At 33.3% G+C, this 24,332-nt stretch overlaps 4 protein-coding genes across 11 annotated transcripts; 2 read left to right on the top strand and 2 right to left on the bottom strand.

The window, feature by feature from the left end:
• Positions 1–1,161: 1,161 nt before the first annotated feature.
• Positions 1,162–3,209, top strand: LOC122539159 (RNA 3'-terminal phosphate cyclase). The gene is made up of 7 exons (XM_043673834.1): positions 1,162–1,365; positions 1,566–1,683; positions 1,770–2,088; positions 2,175–2,316; positions 2,408–2,547; positions 2,622–2,775; positions 2,871–3,209. The coding sequence occupies exons 1-7, from the start codon at positions 1,327–1,329 to the stop codon at positions 3,087–3,089; spliced, it is 1,131 nt and encodes a 376-aa protein (XP_043529769.1). The 5' UTR covers positions 1,162–1,326; the 3' UTR covers positions 3,090–3,209.
• LOC122539155 (GDP-Man:Man(3)GlcNAc(2)-PP-Dol alpha-1,2-mannosyltransferase) lies at positions 2,581–6,049 on the bottom strand. The gene is made up of 9 exons (XM_043673830.1): positions 6,035–6,049; positions 5,342–5,554; positions 5,012–5,242; positions 4,705–4,937; positions 4,408–4,625; positions 4,059–4,343; positions 3,737–3,996; positions 3,386–3,520; positions 2,581–3,301 (listed from the first exon to the last, which is right to left on the bottom strand). Exons 2-9 carry the CDS (start codon positions 5,410–5,412, stop codon positions 3,214–3,216), a joined length of 1,521 nt encoding a protein of 506 aa, XP_043529765.1. The 5' UTR covers positions 5,413–5,554; positions 6,035–6,049; the 3' UTR covers positions 2,581–3,213.
• Positions 6,050–6,198: 149 nt separating this feature from the next.
• On the top strand, positions 6,199–23,329 carry LOC122539149 (copper-transporting ATPase 1). Of its 7 annotated transcripts, XM_043673815.1 has the most exons (16): positions 6,199–6,517; positions 6,914–6,984; positions 7,111–7,168; positions 14,954–15,375; positions 15,464–15,756; positions 15,852–16,073; positions 16,506–16,735; positions 16,817–17,006; positions 17,085–17,318; positions 17,598–18,468; positions 18,557–19,140; positions 19,215–19,418; positions 19,499–19,719; positions 19,803–19,967; positions 21,144–21,279; positions 22,291–23,329. In XM_043673815.1, the coding sequence occupies exons 2-15, from the start codon at positions 6,918–6,920 to the stop codon at positions 21,274–21,276; spliced, it is 3,894 nt and encodes a 1,297-aa protein (XP_043529750.1). In that variant the 5' UTR covers positions 6,199–6,517; positions 6,914–6,917; the 3' UTR covers positions 21,277–21,279; positions 22,291–23,329. The 7 variants fall into 7 exon arrangements, 6 of the variants coding, with proteins under 6 accessions (XP_043529750.1, XP_043529752.1, XP_043529753.1 ...); XR_006308991.1 differs by lacking the exons at positions 6,199–6,517; positions 6,914–6,984; positions 7,111–7,168 and adding an exon at positions 9,744–9,898 and having other exon boundaries at positions 22,291–22,379; positions 22,457–23,329; XM_043673817.1 differs by lacking the exons at positions 6,199–6,517; positions 6,914–6,984; positions 7,111–7,168 and adding an exon at positions 7,668–7,937.
• Positions 22,218–24,188, bottom strand: LOC122539156 (homeobox protein 2-like). 2 transcript variants are annotated; one of them, XM_043673831.1, is made up of 3 exons: positions 23,911–24,188; positions 23,606–23,703; positions 22,218–23,534 (listed from the first exon to the last, which is right to left on the bottom strand). In XM_043673831.1, exons 2-3 carry the CDS (start codon positions 23,690–23,692, stop codon positions 22,287–22,289), a joined length of 1,335 nt encoding a protein of 444 aa, XP_043529766.1. In that variant the 5' UTR covers positions 23,693–23,703; positions 23,911–24,188; the 3' UTR covers positions 22,218–22,286. The 2 variants fall into 2 exon arrangements, with proteins under 2 accessions (XP_043529766.1, XP_043529767.1); XM_043673832.1 differs by lacking the exon at positions 23,911–24,188 and having other exon boundaries at positions 23,606–23,769.
• Positions 24,189–24,332: the final 144 nt, after the last annotated feature.

Below are 24,332 nucleotides of genomic sequence, written 5' to 3'. Positions count from 1 at the left end.
GAGAAATATTATGTATTATGTAGCTATCTTTTCCGTTATTGTAAATAAAATAATTTAATTATTATAAATGAATTATTGAAACTATGAAATAATGCTTGGTAATTCAATCAGTGATTCAATTGTTATAAGTAAATAGTTAAAATTAATATATAAATATATCGAAATGCATTACTTTACTGTTTGAATAATTTATTTGAAACAATTAAATTATTTCTACACATTATTTAATAATTTTCACAACCTTTATATCAAACGATGAAACAATTAAATTAATTATTTCATTCGATAATTCAAAGTCATCTCTCTTAAGTACATTGTTCAAGATTGTTGTAAATTATTAGTTAAAAAAATTTAAATAACACTTAGAAACATTACAGAAAAGAATTTATTGTTTAATTGTTGCAAGTAAATTGTTAGAAATATTAGATAATGTTTAAACAATTAGAATATTCAGAAATATTATTTAAAAATTTACTTCGAAAGTTCAATCGATGTGCACACGATGAAGGTTCAACTTATGACTTTTTTCGTGCTCAATATAAAGTCAGTGATGCACAGCAAATGGTAATCTTTGTAAATTCTTCTTTCAAAAACACTCTTTCTATTCAATAATCAGTAATTTTAGTTTTATTATTTCATAGTCTTCATTAATTTAAGGCAACAATAAATGCTGTAACGTTTATATTTTTTATAAAGTGAAACGTTTGCACGATTAGTTTTCAACTTATAATTCTGTTGACACATACTAAATGCTAATTTAGAAGTCTGTGACATATAGCACTAATTTATGTAGAATGTGATCATATTTAAAAAAAAGAATTAGATGGGCGTCTTTTAACAAATAACATTGTACTATAAAAGAGAAAATTTGCGTATAGTTTAATATAATAAATATAATTTATAATTTAAGAAAATAAATTCTCGAAGCAGATACGGCTATCTGTCCTTATTTTTTAATTTTAATTTTCTTCACTAGCAGTGCTACAGTGCAAAACTTGCCTGAATCGGTACGACAGGATGTGACACGAAAATGGTAAGGGGGTCTTTAACCCCTCAATTGTGGGCCGGAAAAATACAATGTATGCGATGTCTATTTATATACCTCGCCCCAGACGATAATATAGTATACCTCGTCTATAACAAAGATAGAAAAGCAAACGGTTATTTCTACAGTCTCACCGCTACGCGGCGCTAGTGTTTCAGTGTCCATGAACTGTAAACAAGTTCAGTTTGTTTAAACTTTTTCAAAGAAGTGACATTTCAGTACAAAATTTATTCTGCAAGGTGTTACGTATACCTTGCACACGGAGTTGTATCATTCGTACCATGTCTTCGATACACATTGACGGAAGTTTAGGCGAAGGTGTACGTATTTAAAAATTGATCGTTTTATAAATCGTATAAGGTTAGATAATTAAAAGTATTTTTATTAGGATTTATAGAAGTATATATAAAAATTATATATACACATAATATTCACATGTAAAATATATTACTTTATAAATGAAATATATTACTTTTAATATTTCCGCATGAAATTTGAAAAATTACGCCCGTGTTTCCAGGGTGGTCAGGTATTAAGAATAGCACTTTGCTTGAGTGCATTATACAGAATTCCAGTTAAAATCGATAACATACGAGCTGGTCGTCCCAAACCTGGACTTGCTGCGCAACATTTGAAAGGTACAATTTGTTGAGCTATAACTTTAAATTGTTTTTAATTTTGTTATCCTTTCTTTCTCTTGGTTCTTAATCAAACATTATTACAGGAGTGGAATTGTTGAGAGATATGTGTAATGCAGAAGTTCAAGGAGATCACATGGGCTCGACAGTTTTAGAGTTCAAGCCTGGTCAGTTAAATGCCAATAAGAAACACACATTCCTCGTGGATACAGGAACTGCTGGTTGTATTTGTTTGTTGGCTCAAGTAGCTTTACCTTGCGCCCTTTTCCTCCCACAAAAAGTCACGTTAATTTTCAAAGGTGGTACGAACGTTCCGATGGGGCCACACATTGAATATTTTACAGAGATATTCAGACCGTTACTTAATAAATTCGGGGCTGATTTTGATTTTAGAGTTGTAACCAGGTACATATTAGCATATACAAACTCCTAGTATTTTGCTACGAACTACAGACATTTATAGAATATTCATTTTTTGATAATCTATGGAGGGGTTATTACCCAAAGGGTGGTGGAGAGGTACATCTCTACATTAAACCTGTACATACTTTGAAAGCTGTTACTTTAACTGACCCAGGAATTCCACGTGAAATAACAGGTTGGGCATACGTTGCGGGTGTAGTTCACATTAAAGTATGTATCTTGTAATTATTTTGATAATGTAATTCTCACGTTACAACGCTTTGAAACATGTACTAAATATAATACCTTGTTTATTTTAAAGGAAGCGTATAAAATGGCAAATGACGTAAAATCAATTTTGACAAAAGGTTTAAATGAATTTAATGTTCCACTGCCGCCTATAAATATCGAAGTTTACAAAGAGGATAGATCTGTTGCTGTTGGTAATGGATCTGGCATCAAGTAAGGTTCAGATACTGCAGAAAATTATGAATTTTGTTGACATTTATATATTTCTAACTGAACAATGTGATCAGTGTAATGTGCGCTACAACTAGCGGATGTATCATTGGCGGGTCAGGATTGGGTTCTGGACGTCAAGAACAAATAGCACCAGGTGTACAGGCAGCTAATGAAATTTTGGATACGATATTAGCAAGAGCTTGCGTCGACGAACATGCACAAGATCAGGTACATATATTTTCACAAAATAATTAGAGTATAATTTCTTAATTTTGTAATACGACATTGTCATACATTTCAGCTAATTATACTATATATTTCAGCTAATTATTCTCATGGCTCTAGCCAAAGGTATTTCCAAAATTAATCTTGGAAATAAGAAGCTCACTTGTCACACCGAAACGGCTATAAGAGTAGCAGAATTGATCTTAAAACAATTTAATCTTCATTTTAAGTTATCTGAAAATAGAAATGATGGAGGTAATGCTTCATATAGTTTAGAGTGTGAAGGTTGCGGATATGAAAATAAAGATATAAAATAAATAACAAAATTAATTATAAATTAAAATTTATCCAATAAGTCTTCTCTTTTGCAATATTTATATACATAATTTTTAATTAAATTAATAAATGAATTCTGTTCATAAGAATTCTCGATAAGAATTGTTATTCTTGTTTTTGTCTAAAGAATGGTTCTATCGTTCGCAAGAATTCTCTTTCAAACACTTCGTCCGAAAATCGGTTTACGGATGCTCTGTAAAAATAATTTATACTTGATACCATTGCCAATAAGATTTTCAAAAATATTAATAAAAAAATAATACGAGAATGACGATACCTAGCAACCGTCCTAATAGCATTTTTACCTTCGGAATGCATGTTAATAATATGTGCCATAATTGTTGCGTACTCTTCAGCTTCTGTTGCTAAAAATCCATTTTGCGATCCTGGTTGAATTTCTATTATATCAGCCCTATGATTATACACGTATTATAATTATATATTAGTGGATATATTTATTATTTTACATAGTTTACATTTAATTTTATTGGTTGCACCAACGGCCCTGAGTCAATCGTAGATATTTCTTTTGATTATATTGAAATTTTTTAATTTCAATTTTCCTGGTATATATTTTCGGACAAAAATTGAGAACTCTTAGACTATATATTTTCAATTATTACTTTACCTTGGCCCACCAGAAGCATGAGCTACTACAATTAATCCCGCTGCCATGCACTCAACAATACTTATGCCAAAATGTTCATTCCACATTGTATGCAAGCCTATCATTGACCGTTGAAATTCCGATAAAAGTTCCGAGTATGGTACGTTCAGTTTAAATTCTACATTTTCATCTAATGCAAAATGTTTTGATAAATCTTGCATATCTTTCATACGTACTTCATCTTCAAAATTTCGACAGGAACCAATAAGAATTAAACGAGTCTAGAAAGATTATGTAACATGTAAAATTGCTTATTATTTACATTGTGTTGTATCGAACTTACTTTCTCCCAAATGTCTTCTTGAACAATTGATCTAAGCTCATACATTGCTTTCAGCATTAATGGATGATTCTTTTCTGGTCTAAATTGGGCAACTGATAATATACGAATGTTCTTACATTTTTCATCATCATCGAGAAGCGGCAGGGATGTTAAGTGCTTTACATTGCATGGTGGATAAATTTTATGAGTTCTCAATGGGCATTTCCAAATTGCGTTAATATGTTCTTCAGTCCATGAAGAATTAACCATTATAATTTCTGCTCTGCTACCAACCCAACCATATATCTAAAATAATCGTTATAAATTATAATATTTAAGTATAATTAACGAATAATCTTCATATACATACAAGTCCAAATAATTTATAATAAACAAGTTTGGCTGCTGATAAAAATGGATTTCTAGCTATAACTCTACTATTATTATGTGAAACAGTTCTTCTATAAACATGTCTCAACATGTCGGTTGAAATTGTAGGGTAGTGAGTATACGTTGCTACTCGGCATCCACCGATATATCTAAATAACGGATACGTAAATGCATAACCCATGGTATCAATGTAAATGTCTGAAACAATATTTCATGCATCATGTATGATATGTACAAATCAATTGCAAACATTAATACGAGACAAAGTTTTCTTCACCTGGTACAAAAGTATTTAAAGCTTCGAGGGCCAGCCAAAGTGATCCAAAACTTTGCCCCAAAAGTGTGAAATATGGATACATTGAAGGTTCTACCCATTTGCGTCCATGCAAATATATAAATTCGATTTTCTGCTCGATTTTGTAATTAAATACCTTCTCAGCCTTGTTTAAAATTTGTTCTGGATGTGCATCAAGATCACCGGTATAGATAGCTATGTGTACATTGGGATATCTGCAAAAAATTATAATATGTGAATCAAATTATATTATTTTTTTGATTAACTAATTTACTTAAGATAATTATACTTGTTTTGAATAGCACTGACTGCAGCCCAAAGTACTCTTTCACCACCCCCGCCAGAATTGCAATAAGGATGAAAGAAAGCCACAACTGTTTCGCTGTGCGTTCTATTCGCTCGCATTCTGGAATATTGTTTCCTCAATATTAATAATAAAATAGATAAAATAATAAGTACACAAAACATCTTGCACAGAATTATCCATATCAGCATATTCAACGAATATAGCATACGCATCCTAAAAAAGTACAAAATTATTAGACATAATGTCCAAGGTTGTGAGAAAGTTGTGAGAAAAGTGTTTGATGTTTTGGCAAGGAAAAAGTACAAATCTTACATGAAGAAATGAAAATTCATTTTTAAAATTTTTCTCAATTGTAAAACAACAAAAACAACGTTAAGTGGCATGTATGCTGCAGTATTTCTTTAATATCTTCTGCGCGTATTTCCTTAAAATCTTCTGCACGAGTTTACTGAAAGTATGTCTTTATTCTAATTACTATTGTGCTCATTGTTTCGTATACTGTTCGACATATATAATGACATGTCCCTGCGAAACAAGATATGTGAATGTTCTGATTTGTCCAACGATAATTTTAAATTATCTTCTAGAAATATATTATGTCACGTAGCTTCTGATGTAACTTTGCCTCTACTTTAGGTTAGGCTAACAGCTGTTAGATGCATGTGACATTTAAATTTAATATTACTCCTAAATTCATTGGCAAATTTGTGCGAAAGTCCTTTGACATTCAATTTGTGTACATACAAGAGAATTTTTGTTATTATTGCAAGAAATTTTCTGTTGTTATTACACAAAAGATGTAATCGCGCGAAAACTTAATTTCTTAAATTAGAAATTAAGTCGGATATTATTTCGAAATTTTAAACTAGTTTCACCACTTTTACGTTCAATCTACTTTCGTAAAGGACAAGCGAAGGAATACAGGATGAAACGGGTTCGATCTTTCTGTGATCTTTGGTTTTGGGTGCCAATCTCAGTTGGTATATCCCTGACAATAAGACTAACCAAACCTCTCTTGCACATCTCATTGATGGAAGCACGTCACTGAAGCGTGAACAATTTAGCGTCACAAATATGTGAAGAGAAACTCATTGTTCGTCTATTGCTTGCTCCATGTATGTAGTTTATTAGCTGTCGAATGGATTTCGGTCTCGAAACTCGAGATTTCTTTACTTAAAGTTACGTTACATTTGTCGAGCAATTGTCAACGACAATAGTTTGTGAAACAAGGAAGAAAAAAGAAGAAAAAGAAATTTGTTCGACCTAATATATTTTGCAAATCTGCTGTTTTGATTACTCTGTCTCTTTTTATTAATTCGAAGTGGAGTGTATCTTAGTCACCATAGTTGCGATCAGTGAGCAAGATCTCACGAGTGATGTATCCTCTTTCGGTGGTATGCAATCTGCGTGAAACAGCGAAAGAAGTGAAACGTAAATTGAACTGTTCACTTTGATGAAAGTGTTTCGTTTCACGTGTAGAATTTGAGGGTACGTATTCTTCTTTCGTATATTTTCTAATCGTGTATTAAACGGCGTTGAAGATTTGCCACGATAACCTCATTTTTTAGAATTCCAGAGGTTAACGAGTAACAGCGCAGATAAATAGTATTAGTAATTTAATTCGTTTTTCGTTCTTCTAGTTTTAACAATTCGTTCTTCGTTCTTCTAGTTTTAACAATTAAACACGACGGTTGAACACGATTTAGTTGTTTGCTTATACACTTGTTCTTGTACAATTCTTTCATCAGTGAATGTTTCATGTATTTCCTTTGACTTTAGAGTGTACACCAATTTTGAATGTATTTAGTTGAAAAGTACTACTAAGTAAAATTTAACAATGTTGAAACACAAGCAATTCTATCTATTTGTAATATTATTTTACAGAAGAATGGAATCGCAGATCAACGCAGAGGCATTGGCGGATGACAACCACCGGCTTAATAAAGTCAATGCAGGTAACCTTATACATCTGCTATGAGTTAGATGGCCATAGTACAATTTTCACAATATACATTAAAACTTACATTAAAACTTATATTTTATCATATTTGAAAATCAATGTTTAATCGTTTACTTTACAGAACAGGCTGATAAAGAAGAAGCAGCAAACGCGGAACTGAACAGCACAACAAAGGAAGAGTAAGTAACCTTTTCATACTATGAGCGTTCATACAAAATGTAACATACTTTTGTGTTGAAAGTTATGAATCACTTCACTATTTTACTTTCAATTTTTGTATTCAGTTCCAAACGTACTGTGTTCCTCTTATGCGACAAGAAAGGTGTTTGTATAGAATAAATATTTGACACCGACAATTATTGCTGATAGTATTATCGCTTATCTTTAATTATTTAAATGCCGCCAACTGGCCAAGGGCAAATCATTTTTTTTATCACGGATAATATATTGGCGAGGAACGTTGGTGTTTAAACGAGACGTAAATTCGTTAAAAGGAAAACATGATACATGTAAGCCAATCGTATCGAAGACGTACGTAACGCAACAACGTGCGATAGTTTTGAAAATTAAGCAACAATACTTTCATGACGAGACGCGAAGAATAGGAGTGTTATTGAGCGCTCGTGTTTCAAAAGCCGTTCAAATACGTGACACGCGGTAGTTTGATTTTCTAATTCAAAACAATCGAGTAGATCGACTTTCGAAATTTGATCGTGATCCTATTGATCGTTCAAACGTATCGTAATAAGCGTACAGTTGCCAAACATCGTACATCCTTCGCTGTCCTCCATTGGACTAACTTCAATTTTCTCGCGAGTCAGCTCGAGAAATATAATTTCTTTTCCGTTACTTTAACAATTGTGTGCTAATGCGGAAGATCGCATTAAATACGATATAAATGGCGTATAAGTGGCGGTATAAGTTATTGAAGTCTATCGCATACTTGGGGTAAGTGATTTTATCCCTTGTTAATCCATGTATCGCAAAAAGGCCTGTGTGAATCGAAGCTTTGCATTCGTTCTTGAACGTTCAGTGACGAGGGATAACTTTGTGAAGAGTTCAAATAGTGCAATGCGAGAATTTTGAACGCAAGAAACAGCAACGCGCGAAGAAATTACGTCCTCCGACGAGAAATCTGACCATTGAATTGTCCGTGTCTTTCACAGAGCAGGACTTTCTCTCTTATTTTCCGATATGCATGCATGCATGTAGATATACCTAGTCGCAACGAAACACCCATTTACTCGCAGCTATTCAATGTTTCACGGCCAGTGTTATTATTCGATCTAGTTAATTTCGTTTTTTTCAAATTTTTTTCGTGTTTCCGCTTGTTTGTTTGTACAGTTATTATCGACAATGTTACACGAATTCGAAACGAAAATAATGAAACCTGTTGCACGATTTGTTTCCATTTTCTCCTGTCTGTTTGGTCCTCTACGAATTTTCGTGTCGGGTTTCACGTTGAAAGGCAGTGTTTTCAAAGAAACGAGATAAAGACTTGCGTTGCTATTGCGTCAATGTTCTTATGGTGATTTACACCATAGTCGTGTTAAAAGCATACTTTTGATCGTCAAGTATTAATATTATTTTAATATCAGTGTTAATGTTAAAGAATAAGTGAGTTGCTTCAAATCCGAATGAAATTTTATTTATTTACAAGTTCGATCGTTACGCACTGAAAAGGATGTTGGAAATGAGCAAAGGAGCAATCTGATGTAAGCGAAATTTTGCTGCAATGTTTTTTTTTGTACGTATATGTATTGTACAGACATATATTTAACAAAATTCTGAACAGGTATCCAATATGGTATAGACCAGTGGTTCTCAATCTTTTTTTCTAAAATCCTGATGCCCCACCTCTGTGACACATATAATTCTTATTATTCAGAAAGTGAATTTTTAACGTGGAGGAAGCCTAAAAGGTCATTCATTTGGTCTAAATAAACTTTGAAAGAGCATGACTAGTTTTCTTCCATGAAAGAAAAAAGATTGGAAAGTTAAATTTTCATTTAAAGAAATGCAAAAAATTCACTCCTAATAACTTATTTCCGAATTACCTCCTATGTTGGGAATCATGATAGACGAATTTGAATCTCGACACTAAATCGAGCAATTAACTTTGTTTAACTAACAAAAATTTTTTTCAATTTTTTTTTTAGAAAATACACTGAATCGAAGAATAGGAAGTATAACTAGTATTTCTTTGTTGATAACATTCAGTTATCACAGAAGCTTTCCTATCAATTTTGAGAGGAATTTATCGACGATTAAAATATAATATTTGTGGCAAAGAAATTAAAGTGCAAAGTACAAAGGAAAAGTATCTCTATTGAAAAATATCCTCCATTGATATATTTTATTAAAAATTACTCGAGTATCTAAAAATATATTATTACAAATATATGTAAAATTTCCATAGAAAGTTATAAATTGGTCATTTTGACTATTAATTAATAACTATTAGTCATTTTGACCATTAATTTTGGTAATTCGAGTGGACGGAGAGAATGGAAGGATTAACGTTTGCAATGCCCTCCCAGTATCGTGAACAGAATGTGAATTCAGTTTATGTAAAATTTAGAGCCTCAGACAAATAAAGCAAAGCAAACACTGCAGCTTGTTTCCTTATTTCGGTGCTATGTAAAACAGCTGATAACAAAGAGTAACCCATTAATATTTCCATTCGTTTTGACATTGTTTCCGGACGTTGATTCGATCGGCACACGACGAGCAAAACGTATAATCTTCGAACAAGTGATTAAAAATTGTGCTAGGATGGTGAAATATCCTTTAATTTTGTGCAAAATTCACAAAAAGTTCGCCCAACGTGAGTCAAACTCGCACTGCCAACCGTTCTCTTACCTGCAGCTTCATGAGGACAATATGGTCGAAAATGTGAAATTACTCGGGTCAGTATGTCTTTTCTACGATATAGAAAGGAAACGATTTTTTTTTTTTTTTTGTTTATGAAAGATACATCACGTTGTTTTACACGGTGAGCCAAAAGTTCCTTCCTTTTTAATAAAGTATCAAAATATAAGAAAAAACTAATTTTATTAATTCAAGTTCAAACATGATTTTTCCATTGTATTTCAAAAATTTGTAAAAAAAGGAAACATTAATAAATTTACTTTGATAGGAAGTTATTTCTGACTCGGTAAATTGCACAATTACACGTATATAAGTAAGATGACTAGACTTGATCACTTATAATCACTTAAGATAGAATCTCGATAATTGAAATTTATAAGGGAAGGAAAAGAGACTTTCCTCTCGTCCTCGAGTTTTCAGACAAAAGGCATTTAACAAACGAAAATTCGATTTATAGAGGCGTCGTGATTTCTTAACCTCTTGCGCTAGTAACGAGTTCGCGGACCATAACGAGTGACCAAATCGTATACGATAATTCGTCTTCTTTTTGAATTCATCGGTATATCACTGGATAGAAATTACTAAGAAGTGATAAATCTATTATTTGTTATGCCTGGGTTATACTTAAATATACTTAAAACTGAGAAAATATTGCACGTCATTCCAGCGCAAGAGGTTAAATTAACTTCTCGTTCGCGTCAGCGATTCCCAACATTTTTTCTCTCCCCCATCCCTTGATTAGACTTTTCATTCAAACAAGTTCGATTTCTTTTCTTTTCTTAATTTTCTTAGATTAACTGAATAATTAACCTAATGATATTTCAAATCAAAACTTTGTAACTTTCTCTTCTCTCGTGTTCTTATTTTAACTCTTTTTTTTGTGTGTGTGTTTTCTGCCATTACCAATATTTAACCTGAAATAAAAAATTAAAGCTTGTAACTTTATAATTAGATATAAATATCTTTGTATTGAAAATATAATGTTTTAAATAAATTATATATTTAGAAATAAAGATATAAAGTTAAAAGCTTTAATTTTTACTTCAATATTATTCTCGCGTAAAACCGCAGGTTGGGAACCACTGGATCATCTAAAGACACGAAGATTTCCTTCTTTTTCTGCATTATGCTATCTACTACGAGCTCAAAATGAGCAGTCTGTGTCTCGTTTATTGTTCATTATATGCTATTGTTCATTATATGCAATTTTAACACTAACAATTCAAATAACGACACGCTACAAGGTATAGTAATGGTATCGTTCGAATTCGATTCGAGGAAAAATTTCCAATCCATAGCAGCCATATCGCAGAGGGAATTAGAAATGGCCGTGTGCAACCGTCCTTGCGGAGAAGCAAGTCGACTAGTTGAATGAGTGTCGTGAGCAAAAAGACCGATTGGGGATCGGTGGTGACTGTAGGTGATAGTAGAAGTTGATACAACTCAGTCGGTAGTGTCACCTCGAGCGCTCGTGTTTTGATTCTTCGCCTCCCCCCCCCCCCCATTCGCCGCCACCTCCGTGAACCTGTTCGCTTTTGGAAAACGTGATCTCGATCCGGCTGACTAAAATTGCACTTTCCAATTCAGGAGATCGTCAGGTTCACTTTGCAAGAGCGTAAAACCATTTACTCGTCAAGATCGCGGATGATCGGGTATCTTATCAGGGTATCGCGTCCTTATCGACACTTTTAGTGTCCGGGGTCAGCCTATTTTTTTTTTCTGAATCTTTTTTTTGGTGTTTTGATCTCGCCAATCATACACGCACTTCTTTTGACGACATTTCGTTTGTTTTTTTTTCTTTTCTTTTTCTTTATTTTATTAATTTTTCTCGCTTTCCTTTATTTTGCTAAACTTTCCTTCCCTTTATTTTCTTTATTTTTCTTTTCTTCTTCTTTTCTTCTTCTTCTCATTCCCTTTCGTTTGCCGAGAAACTGCGAACGAGTTTGTGTCGCAAGACTCGGTTCACGATCTCTTATCGTGTTGCGTCTAATGCTTGGCTTGTTAAAAATTCACTAATCGCTCCTTAAGATTTTAGTCGAATTGCGATTTCCCGTGCAGTCTCGTGTGTATCGTTGGTTCGTAAAAAATTCGATCCAAAACAGGAGTCGTTTCTTGTGATTCAGTTGCTTTTGGAATTCGAAAGGAAAGATGGACGACGACGATAGGCAACCTTTAATTGATAAGAAATTATTCGCAACAACGGACTCGTTTTGGTAAGACTTTTCGAATCCTGTAACGATGAAATCAATTTTATCTCTCTGGAAACAAGCGCAAGATAAGCGGACGAGCAGATCCGCGATAAAGAATTGAAAAAAAAAAATTGTTTATTGATCGGAAGAATCGTATCGAGGTATAAAAACTCACTGTTGTACATGCTCCTTTGTAATTTTCACACTTGGCGAGCATACGTGCAAGTTACGTATACATGTAGCTAAAACGTATAAAACAAGCTTATTTCCTTTTAAGATAAGGTGGGACACATTCCATTTGCTTATCGCTCTTTTAATACTTGAAATTAATACTTGGTAGCGAAATATTCTGTTGGCATTTTGCTAACGGAAAAATGTTTGAAATGACAGTGTAAGAAATGTGTATTACTTATTAGAACTATCATTATAGAAGTTTTATTCCATTATATGTTTCTATATCATTATAGAAATTATTGTTTATTAGGACTATCATCGTAGAAGTTTTATTTCATCATATGTTTTTGTATCATTATAGAAGTTATTATTTATCAGAACTATCATTACAGAAGTTTTATTTCATTGTATATTTTTATATCATTATAGAAGTTATCATTTATTAGGACTATCATCATAGATGTTTTATTTCATCATATTATTTTTGTATCATTACAGATATATTTTATATTATTTATTAGAACTATCATTATAAAAGTATTTTATTTCATTACATGTTTTTGTATTATTATAGAAGTTATTATTTATTAGAACTATCATCAACTTATTTATTAGAATCATCACTATAGAAGTTTTCTAAATAATAAAATAAAATTTTATTATTTTATCATTTTAACAATCAATATTACTAACAGTAAATTTCAGATCTTTTACAAGTGCTTAAAAGACAGAAAGATACTCTCTTGTCAAAATTAATATTGATCACTGTTTGGACATAATTGTACAAATCTATTCACTTTAATTATCATTTAAATTTCAATGACTTATCTACTGGAATATTTTGATACGATTGTTGATAGATATTTTCATTTGTTTATTATGTCTTTGCTAACCAATCAAAGTCAAGTACATAACACACATAACGTACATAACGCCCGCCTTAAGAGTATTAATGATCAGTTAGCGTAACTGGAAATAAAAAGATATATGTATTATTCCTTCGATGGCATTCTAACACTTGAACGACGATAACCTGTTTCCGAAGTTGATCGATAACGACCATTTTCTTTATTTTTTTTTTTTTAATAAAACTGATATATATGTGTAAATGTCACCGTCTAATGTCATGGCGATATCTGCTACTGCAATGATGTTTCACTTATTTATTGATCTGGGAATATTTGTCAATTTTAGCTTACAATAACTGATACTTATGCTTAATTAACACAATATTTATACTAACACTATAATAATTAATCACAATAACTGTACACAATACGCAGATGTTTCTGTACTCCTGTATGTGTGTATATACACACAGGGTGTTTCCTGTAACGCAATGCACGATTTTTCTCCTGCTTACAGCCATCTGACAAAAAAAAAGTGTTGAACGGTGTACAGTAGGTATATATAAAAGAAATTTCGAAAACTGTTTGTTTTCATAGCTAAATCAAGATCACTTTGGATGAAACAAATAGGAACACATAATTTTTTTTCCACCTTAATGTAGAAAACATCGAGACGAATTCAAAACATATATTATATGATATTTTTATTAATATGTTACTCCATTTACGGTAGCGGAAATGTGAACATTTAGCTTACGTTAACTTCTCGTCGTATTTGATTCTAAGACAGTGTAAACATAGTTGACCTCAGATTACTGAACGTAAACATAGGACTAGAATCTATTTGCAGTGTGTCATTGCGGTTCCTTCGTTTCATATTTCCAATATTTGGTGCAAAGTAATCGCTTGCAACAATGTGTTCTTTTTCTAATTTCGAGATAGTTGAAATGCTGTTAATTTTTGGCGATTGCAAGAGAAATTCTCGAAAAGCTACTAAAGTGTACAGAGATAGATTTCCGCAACGAGAGCAACCTTCTGGAGCAACGATTTCCACTACTGTAAATGGAGTAACATGTTAATAAAAATATCATGTAATATGTGTTTTGTGAATTCGTCTCAATGTTCTCTACAATAGGGTGGAAAAAAATTGTATCCCCATTTGTTTCATCCAAAGTGACCTTGATTTAACTATGAAAACAAACAGTTCTCGAAATTTTTTTTATCGATACCTACTGTACACCTTGTACCGTTCAACTTTTGTTCTACACTTTTTTTTTTTGTCAGATGACCGCAAGTAGGAGAAAAATTCGTGCGTCACGTTACATGAAACAGTCTGTATATATACAAATCGGAAACCAAACGAATATACACTAAATGTACGATACACTGTACTATATATAAATATACACTGAATATACTGTACGCTATACTGTACTACAAATATACACTGCATATACTGTACCCTATACTGTACTACAAGTATACACTGCACATACTGTACCCTATACTGTACTACAAATATACACGGCACATACTGTACCCTATACTGTACTACAAATATACACTGCACATACTGTACCCTACACTGCACTACAAATATACACTGCACATACTGTACCCTATACTGTACTACAAATATACACTGTACATACTGTACCCTATACTGTACTACAAGTATACACTGCACATACTGTACCCTATACTGTACTACAAATATACACGGCATATACTGTACCCTATACTGTACTACAAATATACACTGCACATACTGTACGCTACACTGTACTACAAATATACACTGAGTATACTGTACATTAAATATAGAGTGTATACATATCGTAAAGAGCAAACGAAACTAAAAGAATCAATTATCATCGTTTAGGGATGAGGACGAAGTTGTTTACGACGGGAGGACACAGTTGCTCCACGTTCCTCCGCCGCAGGAAATCGAACACTCCACGAACGCCGCGTCCACCACGATGAGAGTGAACATCGAGGGTATGAGATGTCAGAGTTGCGTGAAGAACATCGAAGGGACCATAGGCAGCCGGCCGGACGTTTTAAGCGTCAAAGTGAACCTGCAGGAAAAGCTCGGTTACATCGAGTACAAAGCGGGCGAAGTTACGCCCGGCGAACTGATCGAAGCAATAGAAGACATGGGCTTCACCGCTTCGTTACGCAGCGCCGACGAGAGTGGCTCCGTCGAGAGGCACCGTGACGGTCGTTCGTTGCAATCGGCCGTCAGTACTTGCACGATACACATCGATGGAATGACCTGTATGTCTTGCGTGAAAACCATTACCGGTGAGCGTGGAGTTTCGTCGAAAAATAAGTGAAACAAGTAAAATAAGTAAAATCAAATTTTTTTATTTTTCTATCCTCGCTGTTGCAGAAACGTTGTCGGAGAAAACGGGGATAAAACAGGCGAACGTTAGCTTGGAGAACAAGGAAGCGACCGTTTCTTACAGCGATAAGGAACTAACGGCCGAGCAGATATCGGGCTTCGTCGAGGAAATGGGTTTCAGCTCGTTCGTTAAAGAGGTGAACGGTAAGGTCCCGGATGGAAAAACGCCGACGAATAACGCTTCTGCACAGCTTTCCGCGGAGCTGTCTCTGCCAATGAACGGGGGCGGTGATGTGAAGGGGCCTCGTGATCAAAAGGCAAAATGCCTTCTACACATAACGGTGAGTATCATGCGTAAAAGTGAATGACGATTTATTTTCACGTTTTTCATTTATTTATCGTGTGGAACCGTTACGAACCGGTGTATTTCTCAAAGGGGATGACCTGTGCTTCCTGTGTTGTTGCCATAGAGAAACACTGTAAAAAATTGTACGGTGTGAATGGTATCTTGGTCGCGTTAATGGCGGCCAAAGCAGAAGTCACGTTCAACCCGGAGAAGATAAGGGCGGTTGACATTGCGTCCAGCATATCCGAATTAGGCTTCCCTACTACGTTGATCGAGGAGCCGGGGACCGGCGAAGGAGAAATTGAATTGAAAGTAAGTTGTTTGTCAACGCTGCAACTACCAAAGTGGTCAAAATGACTAATTTATGATCATTGTCAAACATTTTTATAGACGTAAAAACAGTGTGTTTTTAAAGATTTAAATAATTTTTCATGAAACATATGAATAAAAGCTTGTATTATATTATAAAGTGTAATTGTATCATAAGGTTTTTCTATTATCTTGTCTTCAATGTCTCTGATGAAAATTTTATGCTTTAATACTAGAACTACTAGCGATTAAAGTATATAATTTCCATTAGAGACATTGAAGACAAAAAAAAAAATAAAGAAGCTTTAATATAATGCAGAATAATTGGTCATTTTGTTGATCACTTTGGTAGTTCTAATGTTAAATCCCAAAGCCATCTATTGGTCCACAATCGAATCTAATCGTTTCATTGATCTTTCTCACTGATTTTTGTAGATCACAGGTATGACGTGCGCGTCGTGCGTGAATAAAATAGAATCGACCGTGAAGAAATTGCCAGGTGTCCATTTGGCCGCAGTTGCGTTAGCAACTCAGCGCGGCAAGTTCAAATACGATGTGGAAAAAATTGGCATCAGGGACATTATTGATTGCATCAATAAGCTAGGTTTCACTGCGGTGTTATTCAGTAATAAAGATAAGGAAAACAGAGACTACTTGGATCAAAGGTAGACGCAGTATCCTTATACCAATTGTTTTCAGATATAAGAGTATATTTATAGATTCTATCTATCTTCTTGTTCTTACAGGGAAGAGATAAACAAGTGGAGGACGGCGTTTCTGGTATCCTTGATCTTCGGTATACCATGTATGCTAGCTATGACGTATTTTATGGTGATCATGTCTTTTGGTGAAAAAACGCACGAAGACATGTGTTGCGTGGTACCTGGTCTTTCCTGGGAGAATCTAATTCTTTTCATATTTTCCACGCCGGTCCAGGTAATTTTGAGTATGCTTCTTTGTATCAAATTAAAAACATTAACTGAAAATTGGTCTTTGACAAAATGGTACTTACAGTTTTTTGGCGGCTGGCATTTTTACGTTCAAGCGTACAAAGCTTTGAAACATGGTACAACGAATATGGACGTCTTGATTTCCATGACTACCACCATATCTTACTTGTACTCAGTCGCCGTACTTACAGCAGCCATGATAATGGAGGCACACGTCAGCCCTCAGACGTTTTTTGATACTCCTCCAATGTTGTTAGTGTTCATTAGTTTAGGAAGATGGTTGGAACACGTTGCAAAGGTTTGGATCTTTCGAGTTTACTGTGCTTGACGCTAGAACTACCAAAGACTAAGGCACAGAATCTTCATCAAAGAAAAAAATAGAAAAACTCTGTAAAATACAATAGAACATAGTAGAATACAAAAAATCTTTTAATTCTCTAAAAATACACTGTTTTACATCTATAATACATCTAACAAAAATTATGGATCAGTCATTTTAACCATCTAGTCTAGATAGTTTTAGTGTCAAACGTTTACTTGAACGTTGTAGAACGAAAAGTAAAGTTGATCGTTTCAGGGCAAAACTTCGGAAGCTTTGTCAAAGTTGTTGTCGTTGAAAGCAACGGACGCGGTCCTGATCACGTTGGGCCCGAACAATGAAATATTATCGGAACGTTTGATCAGCATAGACTTGGTACAACGCGGTGACATCCTAAAAGTGGTGCAAGGTGCCAAAGTTCCCGTCGACGGTCGAGTTTTGTCGGGTAACTCCACCTGCGACGAGAGTCTGATCACCGGCGAGAGCATGCCGGTACCGAAGAAGAAAGGATCGATCGTAATAGGCGGCTCGATAAATCAGAACGGCCCCCTTTTGATCACTGCCACGCATACGGGGGAGCACACAACGTTAGCACAAATTGTACGATTAGTGGAGGAGGCGCAGACGAACAAAGCTCCTATTCAACACTTAGCCGACAAGATAGCAGGTTACTTCATCCCTCTTGTTATAGCCGTCTCTATAGTGACTCTGCTCGTTTGGATAATCGTGGGATACGTGAATATAAACAGTTTGCCAATCTCGCACAACGATCAGATCAATAAGCACGGGATGAACAGAGAAGAGATTATATTCCAATACGCTTTCCGAAGCGCGCTTTGCGTGCTAGCGATCGCTTGTCCATGTGCGTTGGGACTGGCGACGCCGACTGCCGTTATGGTCGGTACTGGAGTCGGCGCGCTGAACGGTATCTTGATAAAGGGCGCCGAGCCGTTGGAAAATGCGCACAAAGTGAAATGCATCGTGTTTGACAAGACCGGGACGATAACGCACGGCGTGCCAATGGTGACAAAAATAAATCTCTTCGTGAACGAAACGGTTTGCTCGCTGGCAAAGTTCTTGGTCATTATTTGCACGGCTGAAACGAATAGCGAGCATCCGATCGCATCAGGTGAGAGACATTGAGAATACTTTGAAATACCTTTAGACGTTACGTCTAACGGACGGTCGCCAATAAATTTGCTTTCTTTCTTCTCAAGCGATTGTTCGGTACGTGAAGGAGACAATAGGCTCCGAAGCAACTGGCCAGTGTGTGAATTTTCAAGCAGTCGCCGGCTGTGGACTGAAATGCAAAGTGTTGCACATCTCGACCACGTTGGCAGAAGCGTTGAAGTCTGAGAAAATTCTGAACTACGTGAACGAGGTGAAGGGATTGCCATCATCCGGGACGCATGTTTTGAACAGCGTGTCGATTGATATTACGCCGGTTGCGAACACCGGTCAGGAGAGACAAAACTTGGAGTTGTTGCTAAGTCCGGATTCTCATGGTGATCAAACCAGCCCCGACGATGTGTATGAAATTTGCATCGGCAACAGAGAGTGGATGCGAAGGAACGCCATAAATATACCGCAAGAAGTGGAGGCGAAAATGACTGCCGAGGAAGATTTAGGGAACACTGCTGTTTTAGCTGCGGTGAATAACGTACTGGTGGCTATGATCAGCGTAGCCGACACGGTTAAACCGGAAGCCCATCTGGCGATTTATACTTTGAAAAAGATGGGTTTAGAAGTGATACTTTTGACAGGGGATAATAGAAAGACTGCAGTTTCCATTGCCAGACAAGTGAGTTCTCCTTTCATTTGGCAAGTCCGAATTCTGACTGTGACAAATTCATGCGATATCTGTCATTTACGTAGGTTGGTATTACTAGAGTATTTGCAGAAGTGTTACCATCGCACAAAGTTGCAAAAATCCAGCGTTTGCAGGATCAGGGCTTGAGAGTTGCGATGGTGGGAGATGGTGTCAATGATAGTCCTGCTCTTGCGCAGTCGGACGTTGGAATTGCGATATCTTCCGGTACGGATGTTGCTGTTGAAGCTGCCGACGTTGTCCTCATGCGAGTAAGTCAAGAAAATTAACGTTCAGAAATTCTGACACTCTACGTCTGTGCAACAGATGCTTCATTAATAATGATCTTCAGAACGATCTTCTAGATGTTATCGCGTGTCTGGATTTATCGAGGAAAACAGTTCTTCGAATAAGGCTGAACTTCTTATTTGCTAGCATCTATAATTTATTGGGCATTCCTATTGCTGCGGGAATATTTAGCTCTTTTGGGTTCTTCCTTCAACCTTGGATGTCGTCGGCGGCGATGGCGTTGAGCTCGGCATCTGTTGTTGGTAGTTCTTTGTTATTGAAATTGTACGTATCACGGATGAAAAAGATGTAATTTCATAACCAAGGGTGTGAAGTTGCAATGTTTTTTGTTTGTTTTGCTTTTACAGGTATCGTAAACCGACGAAGGCTACTTTAGAAACGCCAGAATACTTATCAGCGATGCACGCTCGTTCTACCGCAACAATGATTGACTTAGACACGATATCACTTCATCGTGGTTTAGATGATTCTGTAATACCTATTATGCATAGATCAACATCGACATTGTCCAGGTACGCACCACCTACTTCTATGCTCTCAAAATTTGTACGGAATTTTAATAATCCTACCGCCTGATAGAATTTCAGCAAAACTGATTTTATGACATCGTAAATCGATGTTGTTTCGTTAATTGTAACATACTAACATGAAGTTGTTAGCTTTGTTGAATTTTATGTGCTTGTTATTTATCATTTACATTATTAATTAATATTGTATTAAACTAACAACATTATTAAAAATTTAATTTAATTCGACCAATTAGAAGTTATAGTAAAATTACTAATTCAATTAGCGTTTCATAGTTTAAACAGCAAATTTCTTATTGACAATCACATCATTTCAATTGTATCGTAAGTAAATAAAACAGGGTGTAAATTTTGAATTAAATTTTGTAGAAGCATCTTTTTAAATCATATGATGATTTATTGTTAGCTACATTTAAAACAATATAAGACTGATTGAAAAGAGTTCGTCGAATAAAACTGTGACTTCTTGATAAATAGTTGTAAATAATATTCTACAATAACAATTGCTTCAGAAACACCTTCAATTTTACTGTAAATATCAAATGTAAATAATTAATATTAAATAAGTTATTTTTTACTGTACATCGATTTCAGTTATTGTAAGAAAAGAATTTTGTAAATAAATACTCATATTTTTTAAATACGCATATATTATCTATTAAACAAGTTATTTGAACCTGAAGGATTGGCTTTCAATCTTTTGCATGCTTTCACAGTATTTCATAATATTTGTTTTACAGTATTAACATCTTTAATTGATTGCGAGAGAAATATTATATTATAATTATAGCACCTTTTTTCTTGGGCTAATTTGACAGTGTTAACCTGCTTACAACAAATAACAATGATACATAAAGTACGTTGTAATTAATTTGGTTTTTGAATTTATATTTTAGATAACATTTCAAAGCACCTTGACTTTCTTTAAATGCTTATGTTATTGCAATAATTATTCATTAACAGTGCTGCATTCAGGTCTCTTGTGTGTGTAATATTTTACTGTATATCTATCTTAACACAAAAAGGTGTGACATAGTTGTAAGACATAATCTCATCTTTAAGTATAAGATAAGGTAATACATGTTTTGATTTATATGCTGATATTTTAACATTTCGTAAATAAATTTAACAATATGTTTGTCTTGTTGAATTCAATTGCAGGCTATTTAGGCGATCTAAGGACGATGTAGAAGGTCGACTTCTAAGTGAAGATATCGATGAAATTGATTTGGTAACAGATTTTTCTGATTATCGAAAAAATATAAAGGACCATACAAACATAACACCTTTATGACTTGTAAGACTACTATTGCACGTATTATTTGTTAGTTTGCGTGTGCGTGTACATATATATATATATATATATCTTATTAATAATATAATGATCTGACATTCAATCAATATTCGATTTTTCAATTTTTGTCGTGACATTTTATCATTACTGTAACCATTAAAGTGTATTTCTTTTATTTTAAACAGTTTCAGAATATTTTTTAAAATTAATTGTTAAATTTTTAATAGGTTTCTCAAAAGGAGAAAAAGCCAAATAAAAAGCGAATAACCTTAATAGTATTTCCAGCAATTCAATGCTCTTTTTTTATATTAAGTAAATAGTACTGTAATGTTTATTTTTTATTTCATTTTTTGAAATTGTTAATCATTTTTTGTATTGCATTGTTGTACTTAATATATTTATTTTATATAAAAAAGTGCGTTATTCTAAGAAATGGAAAAATACCATTACCATATTTTTCAATAAAAAATATTATAAAAGTGATAGGTAAAAAGTTCATTGGGACCACAGTTTTGTTCAATTGTGTACAAATTTAAAATGCTTCAAATTTTAACAAAATATACAGATATTGAATATGATGAATTTTTACAGCTTGAACATATTCTAATTAAAATTTTTAAACAGAAGATTGTCTACTAAGCTATATATCTCAATTTATATAACGATATTCAATTGTACTTTTTACCTATTATAAATATTTTAAAAATATGTTTATTTTTTTTATAGAAACGCAAATTAATCATAAAGAAAATAAAATGGAAAATAATATGTATATTAATATATTATGTTTATTTCATATTTAAGACTAAACTACACATATATGTATATTTAGTACATTGTTTGAGGTGAAAGAGATATTGAATTTGTATATATATTTGTCTTAAAAATTTATATTATATACCATAAAGTTGACACTATAAAAAAATATATATATATGTTTCAATATTTGTAATAAAAAAGTATAAAGTCTTGCATAAATCTAAAGTTTAATATTTAAATATTATAATATTTTAGTTGTACTGATTGACTATGCCAGCACACAGTGGGATAAATGCATTTGTTTGTGACAGAATATCATCAGACATCATTGTTGAATTTATACTGTAAGCATTAAAGTCTGCTTGAATATTACTGATATCCTTATTGGAAATGTGTGGTAAGTTTTTGTTATTCATCATAGGACATATATCTGTATGAAAGTTCAAATTACTTTGTCCTTCTAAATGATCTTTTATCAGTGGCAATTGTTGAGAAGCAACAGAATTTTTCATATCAAAGTTTGATTCCAAATTATTGATCTGAGGAGTGCAAATGGATTGTGCATTTTGTAATGAATGATAATTATTATTGTTGTTAATAGAAGTGATGTTACTGCATCTATTCAAATAGCAGTCATTGTAAAAATTTGAATTCAATGAGAGATTGTTATGCATTGAATGGTGTATATTATTATGTTGCAAATTTTCGCTGTTAGTCAAATTTTCATATTGTGTATTAGATATGTTATAAAGTAAATCTTTATTCACATGACTGCAGTTTTGATATTCTTCAGAGATATCTTGTGAATTTACCAAATTGTATGAAAAACGTGTCTCTTCCATGTCAGAAAATTTCTTTGAATCTAGTTTTGATTGAGCAAAATGTTCTATGTCATTCAATATATTTAAGTCATTATGTTCAATATTATGGTTCATATACAAATGATTGTAATTATTATTGTTTGAAAAAGTTTGATCGTTGTAAAGATATTTATTTTGTTTTCTACCATTCATATTATTTACAGGAGGAATCTCTGCATATTTCAGTACATCTTGTTTTGGAATATCTTCTACATGTTGATTTTCATTATAATATGAATTTTCAATTGTCTCTCCATCATTTTTAGATTTTATTTTTTGCGTGTCAGGCAATTGGTCATAAAAGCAGGGCTTTTTATCAAACATATTCTGTGTATCAACGAAAAAGCTTGTAAACGATGGTAAATCCTTGTTTGTTCTATAATGCCCGTCTGATTTATATTTTGCAAATAAAATATATAATTCATCTTGTGTAAGCATTGGATACTTTAAAGACTGTTTAAACAGCAGATTCAATTGTTGAATTTGATACTTATATGCTTTCTTATTACACTTCAAAAACATATTTAAGTTGCTTGATTGTTTAGTAACTTTTTGAAACTTGCTTGTGCCTTTTTGTTTTGCTTTCTGCTTCACATTCATTTTTTGGAACGAATCACATTCTTTTTTCTTTCTAACATTCTATAAATATATGATTTATCGTTAATTTGTCTTGCGGATAGTAAAACTACAAAATAATGTAAACATCTTACCAAATTGTTGTTTTTCGATATATCATTTATATTTCTATCTTCACTTATCTGTGCCGGTGGCTTTAACTCTTCCCTTCCTTTAGTCATATTTGAATTATCTGAATTTGTAAAAAGGGATTTATAATACAGTAATTAATCTAATATTATTTCAATATGAAAATAAAATGAAAAATTCATTCCATGTCAATTAGAATATTTTGTTTTGAAAATAATAAATAGTATAAGTAACAATTGTACTATTTATATATTATATAAAAGTAACATATACGAATATATAAATTAATGTAAATATTAATAACACTTACTGCTTGTTTCAATTCAAAATCTTCGTTTTTATCGCTTATGTTAAAACCTTAGAGAACCCACGTGAATGTACGATGATACATATATTGTGTATGTTGTGTATGCAGATACGTTTCCCGCTAAAGTATTTATATATTTCAGTTGAGAAACTTCGTTGTCTCTTTATTTGTCAATGAAAGAAATATTGAGTTCAAGTTTGAATTATATCACGTATTATAAATCAACGATTAATCTGAACTCACCGAAATTACAGTAACGTTTTATCATACGTATTTTAGTGAATTTCTCATTTTAAACGATAGTCTTTTATTTTCCCTATTTTAGTATGTACGTTTCCAATCTCCGATGAAGCGATGTTATAATTTTGTGAAATTTTTGTTTAATCCTCTTCGCGATAAAACGATAAAAACGTGTAGAAATAACT

Source organism: Frieseomelitta varia, unplaced genomic scaffold (assembly GCF_011392965.1).
Source record: "Frieseomelitta varia isolate USP_RPSP 00005682 unplaced genomic scaffold, Fvar_1.2 scaffold_192, whole genome shotgun sequence".
Lineage (NCBI taxonomy): Eukaryota > Metazoa > Arthropoda > Insecta > Hymenoptera > Apidae > Frieseomelitta > Frieseomelitta varia.
Note: the sequence above shows the minus strand (reverse complement) of the source record. Positions and strands in the feature narration are given on the sequence as shown.

Excerpts from the sequence above, each read along its gene's own strand:
- LOC122539159 (XM_043673834.1), top strand. The coding sequence starts at position 1,327 with ATGTCTTCGATACACATTGACGGAAGTTTAGGCGAAGGT. Across the intron at positions 1,366-1,565 it reads ACGGAAGTTTAGGCGAAGGT|GGTGGTCAGGTATTAAGAAT; the intron begins GTACGTATTTAA and ends CCGTGTTTCCAG. Across the intron at positions 2,548-2,621 it reads GGTAATGGATCTGGCATCAA|TGTAATGTGCGCTACAACTA; the intron begins GTAAGGTTCAGA and ends CAATGTGATCAG.
- LOC122539155 (XM_043673830.1), bottom strand. The coding sequence starts at position 5,412 with ATGCCACTTAACGTTGTTTTTGTTGTTTTACAATTGAGAAAAATTTTA. Across the intron at positions 4,938-5,011 it reads GTCAGTGCTATTCAAAACAA|ATATCCCAATGTACACATAG; the intron begins GTATAATTATCT and ends AATTTTTTGCAG. Across the intron at positions 4,626-4,704 it reads TTTAAATACTTTTGTACCAG|ACATTTACATTGATACCATG; the intron begins GTGAAGAAAACT and ends ATATTGTTTCAG.
- LOC122539149 (XM_043673811.1), top strand. The coding sequence starts at position 9,765 with ATGGTGAAATATCCTTTAATTTTGTGCAAAATTCACAAAAAGTTCGCC. Across the intron at positions 18,469-18,556 it reads CGAGCATCCGATCGCATCAG|CGATTGTTCGGTACGTGAAG; the intron begins GTGAGAGACATT and ends TTTCTTCTCAAG. Across the intron at positions 19,968-21,143 it reads TCAACATCGACATTGTCCAG|GCTATTTAGGCGATCTAAGG; the intron begins GTACGCACCACC and ends ATTCAATTGCAG.
- LOC122539156 (XM_043673831.1), bottom strand. The coding sequence starts at position 23,692 with ATGACTAAAGGAAGGGAAGAGTTAAAGCCACCGGCACAGATAAGTGAA. Across the intron at positions 23,535-23,605 it reads TATCGAAAAACAACAATTTG|AATGTTAGAAAGAAAAAAGA; the intron begins GTAAGATGTTTA and ends ATATATTTATAG.